A 15,456-nucleotide genomic window follows, 5' to 3' on the forward strand; every position below is an offset into this window, starting at 1 on the left:
ACATTCACATGGGAAAGAAGGAAATGCAATGCCTGATCTTGGAAAAGGCACGAATCATGGACAGCATGCTGAAAATGTGGTTGAAGGCCAAGATGTTGGACCCTCAATGCAAAAATATGATGATGATCAGCAAGGGGAAATGGAATTTGATGTTGCATTCAAGAATCGAATGAGGACAGCAGCCAATATCTTTGCTGAATTGGCAAAAGATCCTCTGTTTACTCGGTTTTTAAAATCCTACAAAGGACAACAAGGGCAAGAAGAGAAAATCCTCTTCTAGAACTTTGGGACAGCAAGATGCACCGAAAAACAAGCCAAAGCCTTCTCAAGATGCTCATGGTGAAAAGCAGTTGGTGCCAGTTGGGCAAGAAATGCAAATGCAAGTTCATAATGTAAATGCTAATCCTATGGTTTTTGGACAGCAAGGTTTGCATGAAAATTTGGGGCAGCCAGCATACTTTGGTGGTAGCACAATTTTTCATGCTATGGTGGGTAAGCGACCAAATGTGGAAATGTATGGCACACCTCCCCATAATTTTCAGCAACCAATGCATGGCTTGCATAACCCAATGTACTCGGGTATGGCTCATGGAATGCATAATCCGATGTATGGTGGCATCGGTATGATGCCTAGTGTGCAAAATCAGGCATATGGGCAAGCATCGGTACCCAGTCGTGCTTTTGGGGCTCAAGGAATAAGTGCTAGTCATGCAAATGCTCCGTTTAATGCTGGCTATCATGGAAATTGCCTCTACACTAGCGGACACACTATGCCTTTCATGTGAGCTTGTTGAGGCTTTTTATGGTGATGTGCCTAAGGATGTATCTGCTGAAATTCAGTCCAATGAAGAGGAGCTAAATAAGATATTGGTATCTGAGCAGATTTTGGCACATAAAAAGAAAAGGTCAAAGGTAAAGCTTCCATAAGCTGTTGGGTGAAGTTTCACAACTGTTCACCAATGGATGCTAAATGGATGGAAGAGGATGACTTGGCAGACCATCCTCAGTTGTTGCAGCTTTACCTTGATGCCTTTCAATTAGAGCCGACTTTGGATCGGGCTCTTTCAGGTTCAGTAGAGCAAGGATCCAGAGTACTACTTGATACTCAAGGGGGAGGTAGCAATTCACTCCTCCATGAATGGACTGCTCTCGTGTATAGTGGATCTCGGATGTATTCAATATACATTCAAGGTACTGTGCTGACAGTATGTCTACCATGAGGTCACTATTCAATGTACTAGTCACTGTAATATGTATGCAAATGGGTATGGTTTTCACTGCAGCTCTGAAACTGTACATTTGCATCAAGATATGATCATGAGAAACTGATTATCGACTGCTGGTTTTCAGTGTATGATCATTAGTTTTAGTGGTATTCAGTTGGTTCTATGGACAATAGCATGTGTACTGAATGCCATTGACAATTCAGCCATGGTTTTGGCTCAGATTATGCTTTACTATGGTTGTGTAGTGAGCACTATTGAGAAACAAGAGTTTGGGATGCATCCGATGAGTTTCTGGCAACAGTTCTAGACTATTGTTGAGCTTTATGCTATGTTTATGCTGGCTGGAAATTTTCAGCAAATGGTGGGCATATGAGATAGTTAGCCAGCAATGGCCAATGTTGTGTTAACTATGATGCCTTGTGAAAATTCCAGTGCAATATTGTTTGCTTTGACACATTGCAGTGCAATCCGGGACGATTGCAAGGATTTCAAGGGGGTGGTCTGTCACGAGGGCGTGAAAATTTGATGCTTTGCTTATGTTTAATTGACATTTGATTAAAAGATTAATCAAATGTGCAATTAAATGATACACATGTGTTGCACATGTGGGGTGCAAGCTACTTTTTCACAGTTGAAGGCCGAAGGACCCTGTGAAAAAGATGGGTGTCAGGGGCAAAAGTTGTAACCAGTTATACTTGTTAGATTCTAGGTGAATTTTGGTGTCAGTTTTCCCCTAGGACCATTAATTGGCCATTAAGTGTCAGTGGTGACACTAGGGACTAGGCATTAATTAATGGATTAATGCTTGTCCAAGGGTCAATTAATGCATGGGACCACTTTGGGTTGCAAATGGCCTAGCCAATTAATTTTTGGATGGGCAAGGTCAATTTTCTGGGCATGGATTAAGGGTTGAATTAATTTTCTAGCGGCTGGAAATTGTTGAAAATGGGTTAAGAAAGCTGCTACTTGGCAAAACTTTCCCATGCAAGTGGAGGAAAGGCTAAATAGGGCTGAAGGGAGAGGGAAATCTCGTTTTTTCATTTTGGAGCTGTTGGGAAGAGGTGTTGGACTGTTGCTGCCAGCTTTTGGGGCCATTTCCCAGCCATTGGAGACCATTTTGGTGATGGAGATTGCTTATTCTTGACCTTGGGAAGCTGGCTATTGCTGCTGATGCACTTTCTCCTGAAGATCATAGTCTCTGATGCTCCTATTGTTGTTGGTGCATCCGTTTGGGACTGGTACAGCAAGGCAGCTACTGAATTTGATCAGTTCTTTGTGACAAATCTCAGAATTTTCTCTCTCTACAGCATTCTCTCATTTCCTTCAGCCTATGTTCAGCCATTCTCAACAATTCTCAGCCATTCAGAGGAGATCTCAATCATTTTTGGTGGGCTGATCTGTCATTTCTACAGTAAACCCTAATTTACAGCAAAATTTAGGGTTTAGCAGCCACCTTGGGATCCGTGCCAAAGATTGAAGGCTCAAGAGACTAAAATCAGCTGATAATTGAAGATTATCAAGGGATTTCAGGAGCTAGCCCATCCCAAATTGATTTGGGGCAGCATTTGGCCAGCCAAGGGTCAAATTGGAGAAGAAGTCCTGGGTGAATCAAGGGGCAAATGACCCAAAAGGCTTGCTGGTCATTTATGACAGCAAGAGCAATTGGTTAGCAGGAGGAGATTGAAGAATCTCAAGTTGTACTCCTTCCAATTGAATGAAAGCTAAAGAAATACCACAAGGGGCGCCAATTTTGGGGCCAACAGGGTGTCTACTGTCCAAGAATGTTATGGTAAAGTGTGTATTTCATTTTATGTACATTTATTTATTGCTGTAATTAACTCTTAAATCAGGTTATCACCACCCATTCCAAGAAGGAAGGCTGTTATCACCAAAAGATGGAGTTCGAGCCAGAAGATACAACCTAGTCATTTTTGCTTCGTGTTATAGGGACAAGATCTGTTAGAGATCATCGCCCTGGTGGGACTGCACAGTCCAGTCGGACTGCCACGTGGCAGTCCGACTGACTGCAGTACAGTCAGCTGCATTTAATGTAGCCGACCTGCTATTTCTGGCGCCTGTTTTCTGGCTATTTATAGCCAAGATTTCTGCAGTCTACATACACTTTGCTGCTCGCAGATTATAGACTGGTGGCACGCGCAGATTCCGTCTCTGTTCACAGATTTCTGATAGGAGACAGTGCAGACTGCAACGGACTTCGAGGTGAACAACAGGTTGCATCGTCGAGGTGGAGACACACAGTCCAGTGCACTGCGCCCGTGTACATATCTGCATATCTTTGTATACAGCACACTTTATACAGCAGATCTTCATCGTCCACTATCTCTCTCTCTTCTCTCTCTGCGTTCTCTCTCTCTCTCAGTCCTACGCTTCCGCACCGCTGCACTCTGACATGGTATCAAAGCAGTGTTAAAGGGCTAACTGAGTGCAAAACCAACTTGAAGAGGAGTTTCTATCGCGACACAAGGCTGCGTTTTCAGCGTTTGAGGGCAGGCAGGAGGGCAGCGCCTCGGAACAAGGCTGAAGCGAGTGTGGGCGCGCAAGAAAGGAGTCCAGGTGGTGGATTTGCTGCTGTTTACTGCTGTTTGACGAGGAGAAAGTTTGAGTTTTCAGCTTTCAAGTGCAGGTTTTGCTTTTTCATCGCCTCCGGCGGGTGAAGAAGTTTCAGGACACGGAAGAGCCCTAGCAGGCTGAGTTATCACAGTCAGAGGGGGCTGCTTTTGCGTTTGTGCAAGCATTACAGGTGAAGATGTCTACTGAGATTGACTTGGAGTTCCAGACGATTATGGACCGGAAGGTGCCTGTCTTACCGGCTCTTCCCGCAGATCAGAAGCTCGATGGCAACAACTACCGCATCTGGCGCGTCATGATGTTGGCCATCCTTGAGTCCTATGATTTGGCGAAGCTTGTACAGGAGGAAATCAACCGGCCCTCGGTGAGAGATGAGTCCAAACTCTCTTCCGATGCTCGTGCGGAGTTGGCCAGGGCACAGTCTCACTGGAACAAACTGAATGCCAAGATTCGTTCCTTTCTTTTTCTGTCTTGTACTACAGCCGTGATAGCTCACATCGAGCACTTGACAGTGGCTCAGGAGATATGGCTGGAGCTTGATCAGATGTATAACCGGATGACCCTAATGAAGCGGTTTCTTTGGAGGTTCAGATGCGGACCTTGTCCGTGAACAAGTCTTCTTTGTTGCGGGAGCACATCAACAAGCTTAGACAGCTTCAAATGCAGATTCAAAATGCGGGGAAGCCGATTTCCCCCGAAGACATGGCGATCACACTCTTGTCCCAGTTGCCGCCACGATTCGGTGCTTTCTACTCCGCCCTTATTGCTTCAGGGCGAGACTCCACTCTTCGGTGGGAAGAGTTTGTTCCTATGGCCTTGGACCAAGAGGAACAACTAAAGGGATAGAATGCTTCCAAGTTGGAGGCACTGACAGGTCAAGCCTCTCAGAAGAAGGGAAAGGACCAAAAGAAAAAGAAGGGGGATAACAAGTCAAAGAAGGACAAGGACAAGGACAAAGAATCCACATGCCATATTTGTGGAAAGACTGGCCATTGGAAGAAGGATTGCCCTGACAAAGACAAGAAGGACAACAACAAGAAGGACACGAAGGATTCTGGAGCGGTGGTTGCACCCTCATCAGCTGCATTTCTTCATCTAGCCATCATTGAGGACTCTACACCGAATGCTTCTGATGCTGCGATGACGGCTCCCCAGGCTCGAGAGTGGATCGTTGACAATGGTGCCTCCCAGCACATGACTCCTTCATCAGATGGTGTTGCCCAGTTGCGACCCTCGCGTGGGCAGATTCTCATTGGAGATAGCTCTTCAGTGTCTATTGCAGGATGGGGTGAGATGCAGCTTATTCCAAATGGACGTGGTGGTACCCATACCTCAGAGGTCTTGCATGTACCAGGTTTAGGGTATCATCTACTGTCAGTTCATAAGATTTGTTCCCTTGGACTTTTGGTGGAGTTTGACAGTGATTCGGTGCGAGTCCTTGATCGTGGGTCAAGGAAGGTTCTATCATCCGGATATGAGGAGAACGGCATCTATAAATTGAAGTCTTCCACCGCCCTCTCTACTCTTCTTCTTACCTCTCAGACACCGTCAGAGTTATGGCATGCTCGGTTGGTCACCTCAACTATGATTATCTTCGGCGAGCGTCACGTGGACAACTTGTTCGAGGAATGCCGGATATAGTGGTGAGCCAGCCGCCATGCATCTCCTGCATTCGTGGGAAACAGCATAGGGATGTGATTCCCAACAAAGCTTCGCGGCGGTCTACTTCACCAATGGAGCTTGTATCTACGGATCTTTGTGGCCCTATGAAGAACGAGTCCTTGCGAGGGAGCTCGTACTTCATGTTGATCGTAGATGACTACAGCAGGATGACATGGGCCTATTTTTTGGCATTGAAGTCAGAAGCTTTCTCCCACTTCAAGGATTGGCTTCTCTTTGAGGAGAACCGATCAGGCCGGAGATTGAAGACCTTGCGATCCGACAAGGGTGGTGAATTTGTTTCTAATGAGTTTGCTCGTTTTTGTGCAAATAAAGGTATTCACCAGGAGTTTGCTAATACCAACACTCCTCAAGAAAATGGCATTCTTGAACGGAAGAACCGCAGTGTGATCGAGATGGCGCGCACCATGATGGAGCACCAACAGACACTTCAGTTTCTGTGGGCCGAGGCTGTGGCTACTGCAATCCACATCCTTAACCGATCCCCCACTTCGGTCGTTGATGGGATGACACCTTTTGAGGCTTACTTTTGGACTAAGCCCGATGTTTCTTACTTTAGGGTCTTTGGGTGTGATGCCTATGTTCACATTCCCAAGGCTCATCGTGATAAATTTGAAGCAGCTTCCCGAAGACAGGTATTTGCTGGCTACAGCTCTCAGTCCCAAGGCTATCGTTTGTATGATCCCGTCAAGCGGGATGTGTACACCAGTTGAGACGTGCGGTTTGTGGAGGTTCCAGCCATACCAGCGGGTGAGGAGCATCCCATTCTTGGAGATCCAAGGGAGCATTGGGCTCCCGCTACAGTTCCTTTGGAGCCCGCGCCTTTTGATTCAGATTCTGTTTCCGATACAGAGTCTACTGTTCCACTGGCCACCCTTGAGGAGTTACCACCGGTGGATATTCCAGAGTCTTCAACTGATGGAGAGAGACGAGGGGAGGTCCAGCCTCCTCCTCGTTGGGCCCGTGACACACTCCGTGATTCAGGGATCGAGGAGGTTCCTCAGGAGTGGGGACCGCAAGATGGTCCGCGGCGGTCACGGAGGCACTAGGCACATTCTACGGAGCTTGTTTGCTCTAACTATTGTTTGATGACCCGTGTTATGCATGATCGAGAGCCCACCTCCGTGAAGGAGGCTTTACAGTCCGCACCATGGAAGAAAGCTGTGGAAGCCGAGTTGGAGGCTATTGAGAGGAATGGCACTTGGTCACTCGTGCCACCCCCCCCCCCCCCCCCCCCCCCGAATAAGAAGGTGATTGGTGTCAAATGGGTCTTCAAGACCAAATACCTTAGCAATGGTTCTTTGGACAAGCACAAGGCTCGCCTTGTTGCTAAAGGTTTTGCACAGCGCCCAGGGATTGATTGTCATGATACTTTTGCCCCCACTGCTCGTATGGGGGCTATTCGAGCTGTTCTTGCCTTGGCTGGCCATAGGAGATGGCCTGTCTACCAGTTGGATGTGAAGTCGGCCTTCCTCAATGGTGATTTGAAGGAGGAGATCTATGTCGAGCAGCCTCCTGGCTTTGGATCTTCAGATGGGAAAGTCTACAGGTTAAAGAAGGCCTTGTATGGCCTCAAGCAGGCTCCGCGTGCATGGAACGAGAAGCTTGATTCGTTCCTTCAGTCACAGTTGGGATATCGGAGTTCTAAGGTCGATCCGCAGCTTTATGTTCACACTTCCGAGGATGATTGTGTGCTTTTTGTGTTGTATGTTGATGATTTGATTGTAACAGGTGATCATGCACAGAAGGTCCAAGAGACGAAGGCAACTTTACATCGGACGTTCGAGATGACGGACTTGGGTCTACTCCATTTCTTTTTGGGCCATGAGATTTATCAGTCTCAGAGGGGAATCTTCATCTCTCAGCAGAGATATGTACAGGAGCTCTTGGTTTCTTTTGCGATGGAGGATTATCGGACCCTTTCTACTCCTATGGATCCGAACTGGAAGGCCACTTCCCATTCAGCTTCTCCCATGGCGGATGCTTCCCGCTATCATCAGTTGATTGGATCATTGATTTGGCTCCTCAACACTCACGTTGATCTTTGTTTTGCTGTTGGGCTCTTAGCAGGGTTTATGAGTGAACCTCAGACAGTGCATTGGCAGGCTGCTCAGAGGATACTTCGGTATTTGAGGGGGACGTCTGATTTAGGGATTCATTATCCAGCAAGCACAGATGGTTCAGATCTTGTTCTTGAAGGTTGGAGCGACTCGGATTGGGCCGGTGATGTGGACCACAAGCGGTCTACTACAGGTTACTGTTTTACCTTGGGTGCAGGTGTTATCTCATGGAGTAGCAAGAAGCAACCCACGGTAGCCCTTTCGTCTGAGGCGGAGTATCGGGCCGCGTCTTCCACCACATGTGAAGCTGTGTGGCTTCGGCGGTTGTTGGAGGAGCTTGGTAGCCGAGATTTTTGCACTCTACATACGCTTTTCTGCTCGCAGATTACAAACTGGTGGCACGCGCAGATTCCGTCTCTGTTTGCAAATTTCTGACAAGAGACAATGCAGACTGTAACGGACTTCGAGGTGAACAGCAGGTTGCATCGTCGAGGTGGAGACACGCAGTCCAGCGCATTGCGCCCGTGTACATATTTGCATATCTTTGTATACAGCACACTTTGTACAACAGATCTTCATCTTCCACTGTCTCTTTCTCTCTCTTCTCTCTCTGCGTTCTCTCTCTCTCTCAGTCCTACGCTTCCGCACCGCTGCACTCTGACAAGATCAGCTTCGTCACATACAGTCCGTCCTTCCAGAGGCTCATCTTGTGGGACTATGCTCTACAAGCTCCCTTCGGAGTTTAAAGGAGTAGCCAATGCTTTGCAGGCCCAAATGTCATCGATACTAGTGAGCTTTACACAAATGTCCTCAATGCTACTTGAGCTTGAGCATGAGGCGTCTTTGTAGTTACATGGGAAGCTTCTTGAGCTAAAATATGCATTACATGCTAATTAGCCTCTTGAAAAATCCCAAAAATGCTCATTTAATGAAAAAAAAAAACCCTAAACCAAGGAGGAATTCGAGAGAGTTAAAACAGGGATAGATTCTAGATTGTTGAGGACCCAAAACTTTCTATAGATAGGCATGCTGGCCTCCATTCAGTCTCAATCTCATTTTTGTAGGTTTCAAGTACTCTAGCTTCACTGCCCACATCCTATTTGTAGAGGGCATCTCAATGAGGCTGCCCGACATCGTCTACATCCATCTAGCATCCGTTTCTCACCTCCACCGTGCAGTCTACACCCTCTATTGCTATGTTTGTTGTCCGTACATCTAGGCAGACTTCTCCAAGTAATGCGTTTGTTGCCAGCTGCTGCCATGTTGCACACATCTGCCAAGAAGCTGCATTTGTTGCTCCTAGCTGCCGCCCAAGCTATCACTAGAATCCCAAGCAATTTTTGAAAGTTTTTCTCTCCTCTACTTTCCAACATTAATTTGCCACATCATCCACTACGTTTGCTGATGTCCAAAATCTTGGAGGCTGCCTTGCCACAATTCGAGTTCTGTTATGAGTATGACATACTGTCCAACTATCTTTTTCTGCCTCAATCCTCGAGACACAACAGTTCAAAGTTCAATATTCATTCCCAGCATGGTTTGTTTGCTACATGAGTATTGTATATTTCATATTCATTCACTTTTTCATTCAATGTGTTCATTGTCTCCGAGTTACCCTAACCCTATCTATATTCTGTGTTGAGTTTATGCTTCGTCATACACTTTTATTTCTGTTTCTACATTAGGGTATTTCTTTACAAGGCTTTCATCCTAGTATGGTGGTTCCAACGAGGCATTTGCCACTTTTGAGAGGGGTGATGGGAAGAAGAAGTCAAAGGCCAAGCATTACCACTGTGGTAAGAAGAGACATTCACACAAGGATTGCAAAGAGTTGGCAGCTTTGAGGAAGGAGGAGAATAAGAAGATGTAGGATACTGACTTCTCCACTAAGCATAGTATCCCGAAACACCGTTTCAGATCGGGACGGAAACGGAAGACCACCATTTCGCGATCCTGCGGCCCGTTTCAGAGTGGTTATCCAGCGCCGGATCGCGGTTCCACTCCTTTCCAACTCGCATGCACGGCACACTCCAACAGCTCTCGCCTCCTCCTCCTTGGACCTCCAACTCCCACCTCCTCTTCCTCTTCCTCTTCCTCTTCCTCTAAGCTCTTCTTCTTCTCCTTCTTCTCCTTCTCCTTGTTCTTCTTTTTTCTCCTTTCTTCTTTCTTCTTCTCCTTCTTCTCCTTCTTTCTTCTTTCTTTTTTCTTATTTCTTCTTCCTTCTTCTCCTCCTCCTTTAATCCATTACCTAGGTCCTAAATGCTAATCATATCATGGCATCGGACACATATTCGAGGCACGTCACTCCAATCAAGGGATACAAGGGCTCCATCGGATCAAAGAAGTGACGGTGCAACTATTGTGGATTGGAGAAATCGGGAGTGTAATGCGCGTGAAAGACCACCTGGCATGCATTCCCAACAAAGACATCGGGGCTTGCGCAAATATGCCGGCAAAAGTAACAGTAAGTCTCCATCTTTGGCGCCGAAAGCGTATGGGTATTGAGCTAGAAGAGGAACTGGAGCATTATGCAACCTAGGTAACAAGTTCTCTAATCTATTGCCCATTCAAATGTTGATTTTGAGACATGCATATTAGCAACTGTCAATTACTTAACCTCAATCTCTTAAATTTGAATAGAAATGCATTGCCATTAGGGTCCTCTCGCAAGATTGTAGTTCAAGGCCTACTGAGAGAAACTGGAGCATATGGACTCTCTTCCACACAAAAAAGAAAAACATGCTCACAACTATCCAGTTGGAGCGTTTAGTGTTTTGCCATTGCAATCTCTAGCTTCTTGAGAGGACCACTCTGTCCCCTGAGCCTTCACAGGTAAATTGGTAATGATTAGTATTATGTATAATTAACTTTTTAACCTTGAGTCCTTGAAACTTGACATAACTAATTTGCTTGGAAGTTGGATCGTAAATTGTGATATGTATGAACATTGAACATATTGAATCTCCTCTCATATGATATATCTTTATCTCGTTTACCTTTACAAGTGAATGTTGACAAGATTGATATAGAGAAGGTGTGTGACATTCCGCAAATACCACAGGGGGAATGGGATATCTACTCCATGCTCTATGAGGAGCTATCGACACCTGTGCATGAGACTCGTACACAGAGGAGGGTTAGAGTGAGGGCCACACATGGTCGTGCATCACAGGTAGAGTCAGAGCCAGAGTCTGAGAATGAGGCTGAGACTGCTTCATCAACTTCTCGATCAGAGTCCTCAAAGTCGGACAAGGAGATGGTACACAAATCCTCAGAGTCCGGATGAGTCACAAGTCATAACTAGCCTTACTAGACTTTGGAATTTTGACAGATTATTCACATGACATAGTTACTATCATTGTATCTTGATCCCACTTATTATGCATCTCGATTCTTGTTCCATTGTTCTTGATGTCAATCTTCACTGCTCTTTAGATCATAGATTATTCGTGAGTCATAAATTCTAATTTTTTTGTTGCCTTTTTTGAAAATCGAGTCTTAATTGTGTTAAGCTATCTTAAGTTTCAACCATTGAGTCCTCAGTCTTCACTCCTCAATCTTCACTCGTGAGTCGTGACTCGTAACTCGTGAAATGTGTAATGAATCATGATTTCAATCATATGACATAAAGACTCAAAGTTTTGTATGAAATTTGGATTCATGTTGTTATAGACATAGATATATTTACATACCCACATATTATTGTTTTTTTTTTTAATACAATCCGAAATGTCGTTTTCTCGTTTCCAAAATTTAGCCAAAACTCTGAAACTCTGGATTTTCTCGTTTCCGAAACTCCCGCGTACTATGCCACCAAGTCAACCGCCTCATCCAACTCGCAACTCAAATCCTCCAGCCAAGGCCAAGGCTAAAGAGCAGAACAGAGTCCTCGGAGTTGAACAAGAAGATGGCACACAAATCCTCAGAGTCCGGATGAGTCACAAGTCATAACTAGCCTTACTAGACTTTAGAATTTTGACAGATTATTCACATGACATAGTTACTATCATTGTATCTTGATCCCACTTATTATGCATCTCGATTCTTGTTCCATTGTTCTTGATGTCAGTCTTCACTGCTCTTTAGATCATAGATTATTCGTGAGTCATAAATTCTAATTTTTTTGTTGCCTTTTTTGAAAATTGACTCATAATTGTGTTAAGCTATCTTAAGTTTCAACCATTGAGTCCTCAATCTTCACTCCTCAATCTTCACTCGTGAGTCGTGACTCATAACTCGTAAAATGTGTAATGAATCATGATTTCAATCATATGACATAAAGACTCAAAGTTTTGTATAAAATTTGGATTCACGTTGTTATAGGCATAGATATATTTACATACCCACATATTATTGTATTTTTTTTATATACAATCCGAAATGTCGTTTTTTCGTTTCCAAAATTTAGCCAAAACTCTGAAACTCTGGATTTTCTCGTTTCCGAAACTCCCCCGTACTATGCCACCGAGACATCCGCCTCATCCAACTCGCAACTCAAATCCTCCAGCCAAGGCCAAAGCTAAAGAGCAGGCCAAGGCTAAAGAGCAAAAGGGATCTTGTTCTTCCAATCGAGGGAAGAGCTTGGCAACCCCTCCTTTTGCTACTTTCTAGTACTAATGATGTAGTCATCCCTCACAACTCTCTAGTGCCAAACAGGAAGTGTGAGGGTGGTGAGGTGGGCTATGTACACCTCATTTATACAAGTATACAAGTGCACACGCTCCAAAGAGGGACTTCCCTAAAGCATCAACTAAAGTTTGGCAAGTTTTCAAATCCTAGAGTTGAGATTGACTTTTAGGTTCATCATGGGCTGCTACTTGACAATGAGTGAGATTGGCTCCTCATTCAAGCTCAAATGAGGGAACACTTTGGTGGTCTTGCCCAAAGGCAAGGAATTCATGTTCACGTATGCTCAAAGGCATTTTTGACAAGATGATCATGTATGCTACTATAAGACATTGTTGACAAACACAAAGGACTATTATTGTTCTTCTCTATTTTCAAGAGCATGTACGATAACATCGACATCAAGTTTCCTCCAAGGCACCTTGGTGGTAGCTTGATTCCCCACTGCTTGGGTATCCATGGTCCTATTCCGATGGTCTTTGTTATATGAACTATAATGAGTCCTTATCATTGTATCCTTGTATTGTATTAGATCACCCATGATCTGAGAGAGAGTGTTGGTAGTCTAGTCAGCTCATGAATGAGTCTAGCCATGTGCACATGCAAGAAAACCATTCTTGTTAGCAGTACATGTTGTACATCATGTCTTGCTTGTGAGGCCTATTATCAATGAGTCAATGGGAGATGTCATGGCACTCTAACATTTATTGTCCATTTGTGGTCAATTTGGTCATGCTTGTCCATTGTCGCCAATTGTGTTGTCGCAAGACACTTTTAGTCCACCAATACATTTTAGTCTACACTTAAGGTTTTCTAATGTATAGGTCCTAGTGCTTCCATCTTTCTTTCCTTTTGGCTCAAACACCACATGGTGGTTCTATTGGGTAAACCAAGAAGTGCCTTTGTCAACGCATAATCCTTCGAAAGAAGTGCACCAACATGAACAATGTGAGATGAAGTATACATGGCACATGCGTCTCGATGAGAGATAAATGGCATGATGCCATGTTCGTTCGTAAGATGCTCCAAGGAGTGTAAGAGCCAACTTAGCCTTCAACAAATGCACTTGGAAAACTGATGTCAACTTGAGATATAGTGAGAGTTGTCACATCTCACAAGGATTGACTTCTTGTAGAAAGACGTGCAATTCATTAAGAACTTATTGTTGGATAGAACAATGCCGTCACTTTAGAGACTTACATTCATCTTGTTCTCATATAACTCAACTTTTCTTGTCTTGTAATGTTCGCCCTTGAGGTCCAAGTACAAGAATTGAGCAAGTAAGAACGGGTCAAATCCTAAGCTTTATAATGTGAGAAAGAGAGACAATGAGTGTGTTCGCTTTATAATGTGAAGAGAGACAATTAGTGTGTGCGTGCTTGTTCTCGTATAATGCAACTTTTATTGCCCTGTATTGAGAAAGAGAGACAATGAGTGTGTGTGTCCGCGCACATGCACATGCATGCCAGTTATACCACTGTTTTCGATTGTTGGGAAAATACTCCATCATGAAGTCTTTTCTGATCGTGCATATATGAGACATGGTTTCACAAAATAGAAAAACAAATCGATGTGTATGTTCAATTGCAAATGCTAATCTATTCCTTCAAACACCAGTACTGGAACACTGTACCTGATTGGCATAGGTTCGTTGGAACGGACTCTTGTCTGAATTTAACTGTCAGAAAATGCAAAGGTTTCCATATCAGATACATTGAAACAGGTCTCATTATGCATATCAAATAGCTTCATCGAATCCACATGTGATCCTGTACAACGCAATGGACTTTCCAGTTAAGCAGACTGGTAGGAACAAGCGATTGCTACATAGAGCTTACATCTTTGAATTGAAGCAAGCCCAGCTCCCCCAAATAAGAGACAGTCTCATGTGCAGATTCCGAGGGGATAATTAATTGCACCAAATTCATCTCCTCTGATCGAAACAACTCCACCGACGGCAAACCAGAAGACTCCCTCTGGTCCGCCATCGCGTAGATCTTTGGTCGACAAGCAGCGTGGTAATCCTGCTTTTACAAGGGAAAAGAATGCATATCACCTGCGAAAACCTAATGGACCCGATCCAGAGGGGCTAAGGGTTTCCCGCAGAGAAAAAGCAACTGTGTGTGTGTTAAGTGTGTGCCTGTCTCTCTCTGTGTGCCTCTTTCACAGAGAGACTGCAGCGGATCCAGCGAAAGCAAAAGGCGACCTGCTCAGATGTATCCCTCTCGCGGAAGACGAATTGAATCGGGACAGGTCAAGCGGACCCTGCACGTCTGTATGTGCAAAAGGGGGACGAGAGGAAGTTATTTAGAGCCCCAGAATTGAGAGAGAAAGAGAGAGAGAGAGAGAGAGAAGAAAAAGCAGACGCTACCTATGGCACGAGGATGATGAGGAGGCAGAACTCGGATGCTCGTGCACCGGCATTAGCCCGTCGACTTACCGACTCCCGACCTTCCTTAGAATCTGTATTCAAATGCCATGTTAATAAGATGCAAAAACCTTCAACCTCCCATACACTTTTCATCCCTATACCACTTTATTACTTCTCTATATTTCTATATTTTTTCTATATTACTTTATTACTTGAGTTGCAGGTTTGGGAGGCATCGAAGCACCAAAGGGTTCCCAAACTTGGCTCCCATACCGCCAAACCAAATTTGAATTGTTCATTAATAAATAGTGGAAAGGTAGAAAGGTGGTGATTATTCATGAAGCAAAGGTACATAATCTCTCTGTGTGTGTGTGTGTGTGTGTGTGTGTGTGTGTGTGTGTGTGTGTGTGTGTGTGTGTGTGTGTGCTGAGGTTGCAAGTGAGCATGAATTGAGTGGGGTGGGGTCACAGGTGAGTCAGAACCTTCACAAGTGAGTCAAAACCATAGCCTTAGCTGATCGACGTGATCTGAGTGACATCACTTAGTTTCCTCCTTCCTTGTTCTCTATTTCGAGCTTTTCTCTAGCATCAGCATCGATATTGTCATCATATGCATCATCATCATCAATGTTCATTTCCTGAGTGGGCCAGTCCCTAACACATTGCACCTTCTTCGGGTAAGCCTGTATTCCATTTTTGCTCACAATGTGTCCCAAGTACACCACAGATGTCTGCATGAAGGTGCATTTGATCTCCTTAGCAAAGAGTCGATACTCTCTCAATATGTCAAACACCCTTCTGACATGTGCCAAGTTCTCTTTTGGTGACTTGCTGTAAATGAGGATGTCATCAAAGAAAACAAGCACAAACTTGAATAGAAAGGGTTGAAAGATTTTGTTCATGAG

The 15,456-nt window shown here is 44.6% G+C and overlaps 1 protein-coding gene across 2 annotated transcripts in view; it reads right to left on the reverse strand.

The window, feature by feature from the left end:
* The window catches only part of LOC148032280 (V-type proton ATPase subunit a3-like), a 38,142-nt gene extending 23,450 nt beyond the window's left edge, over positions 1–14,692 (reverse strand). Inside the window, exons 1-3 of one of the 2 annotated variants that reach the window (XM_087682921.1) lie at positions 14,553–14,692; positions 14,020–14,454; positions 13,815–13,859 (exon numbers count right to left, since the gene is read on the reverse strand). In XM_087682921.1, coding sequence (XP_087539047.1) covers positions 13,815–13,859; positions 14,020–14,169 — 195 coding nt within the window. In that variant the 5' untranslated portion in view covers positions 14,170–14,454; positions 14,553–14,692. Of the gene's footprint in view, positions 1–13,814; positions 13,860–14,019; positions 14,528–14,552 lie in introns of those variants that run through there. The other variant, XR_015691602.1, reaches the window with a different exon arrangement.
* Positions 14,693–15,456: the final 764 nt, after the last annotated feature.

Source organism: Lygodium microphyllum, chromosome 8 (genome assembly GCF_053477565.2).
Source record: "Lygodium microphyllum isolate KBCC chromosome 8, Lygodium_microphyllum_v1.1.10, whole genome shotgun sequence".
NCBI lineage: Eukaryota > Viridiplantae > Streptophyta > Polypodiopsida > Schizaeales > Lygodiaceae > Lygodium > Lygodium microphyllum.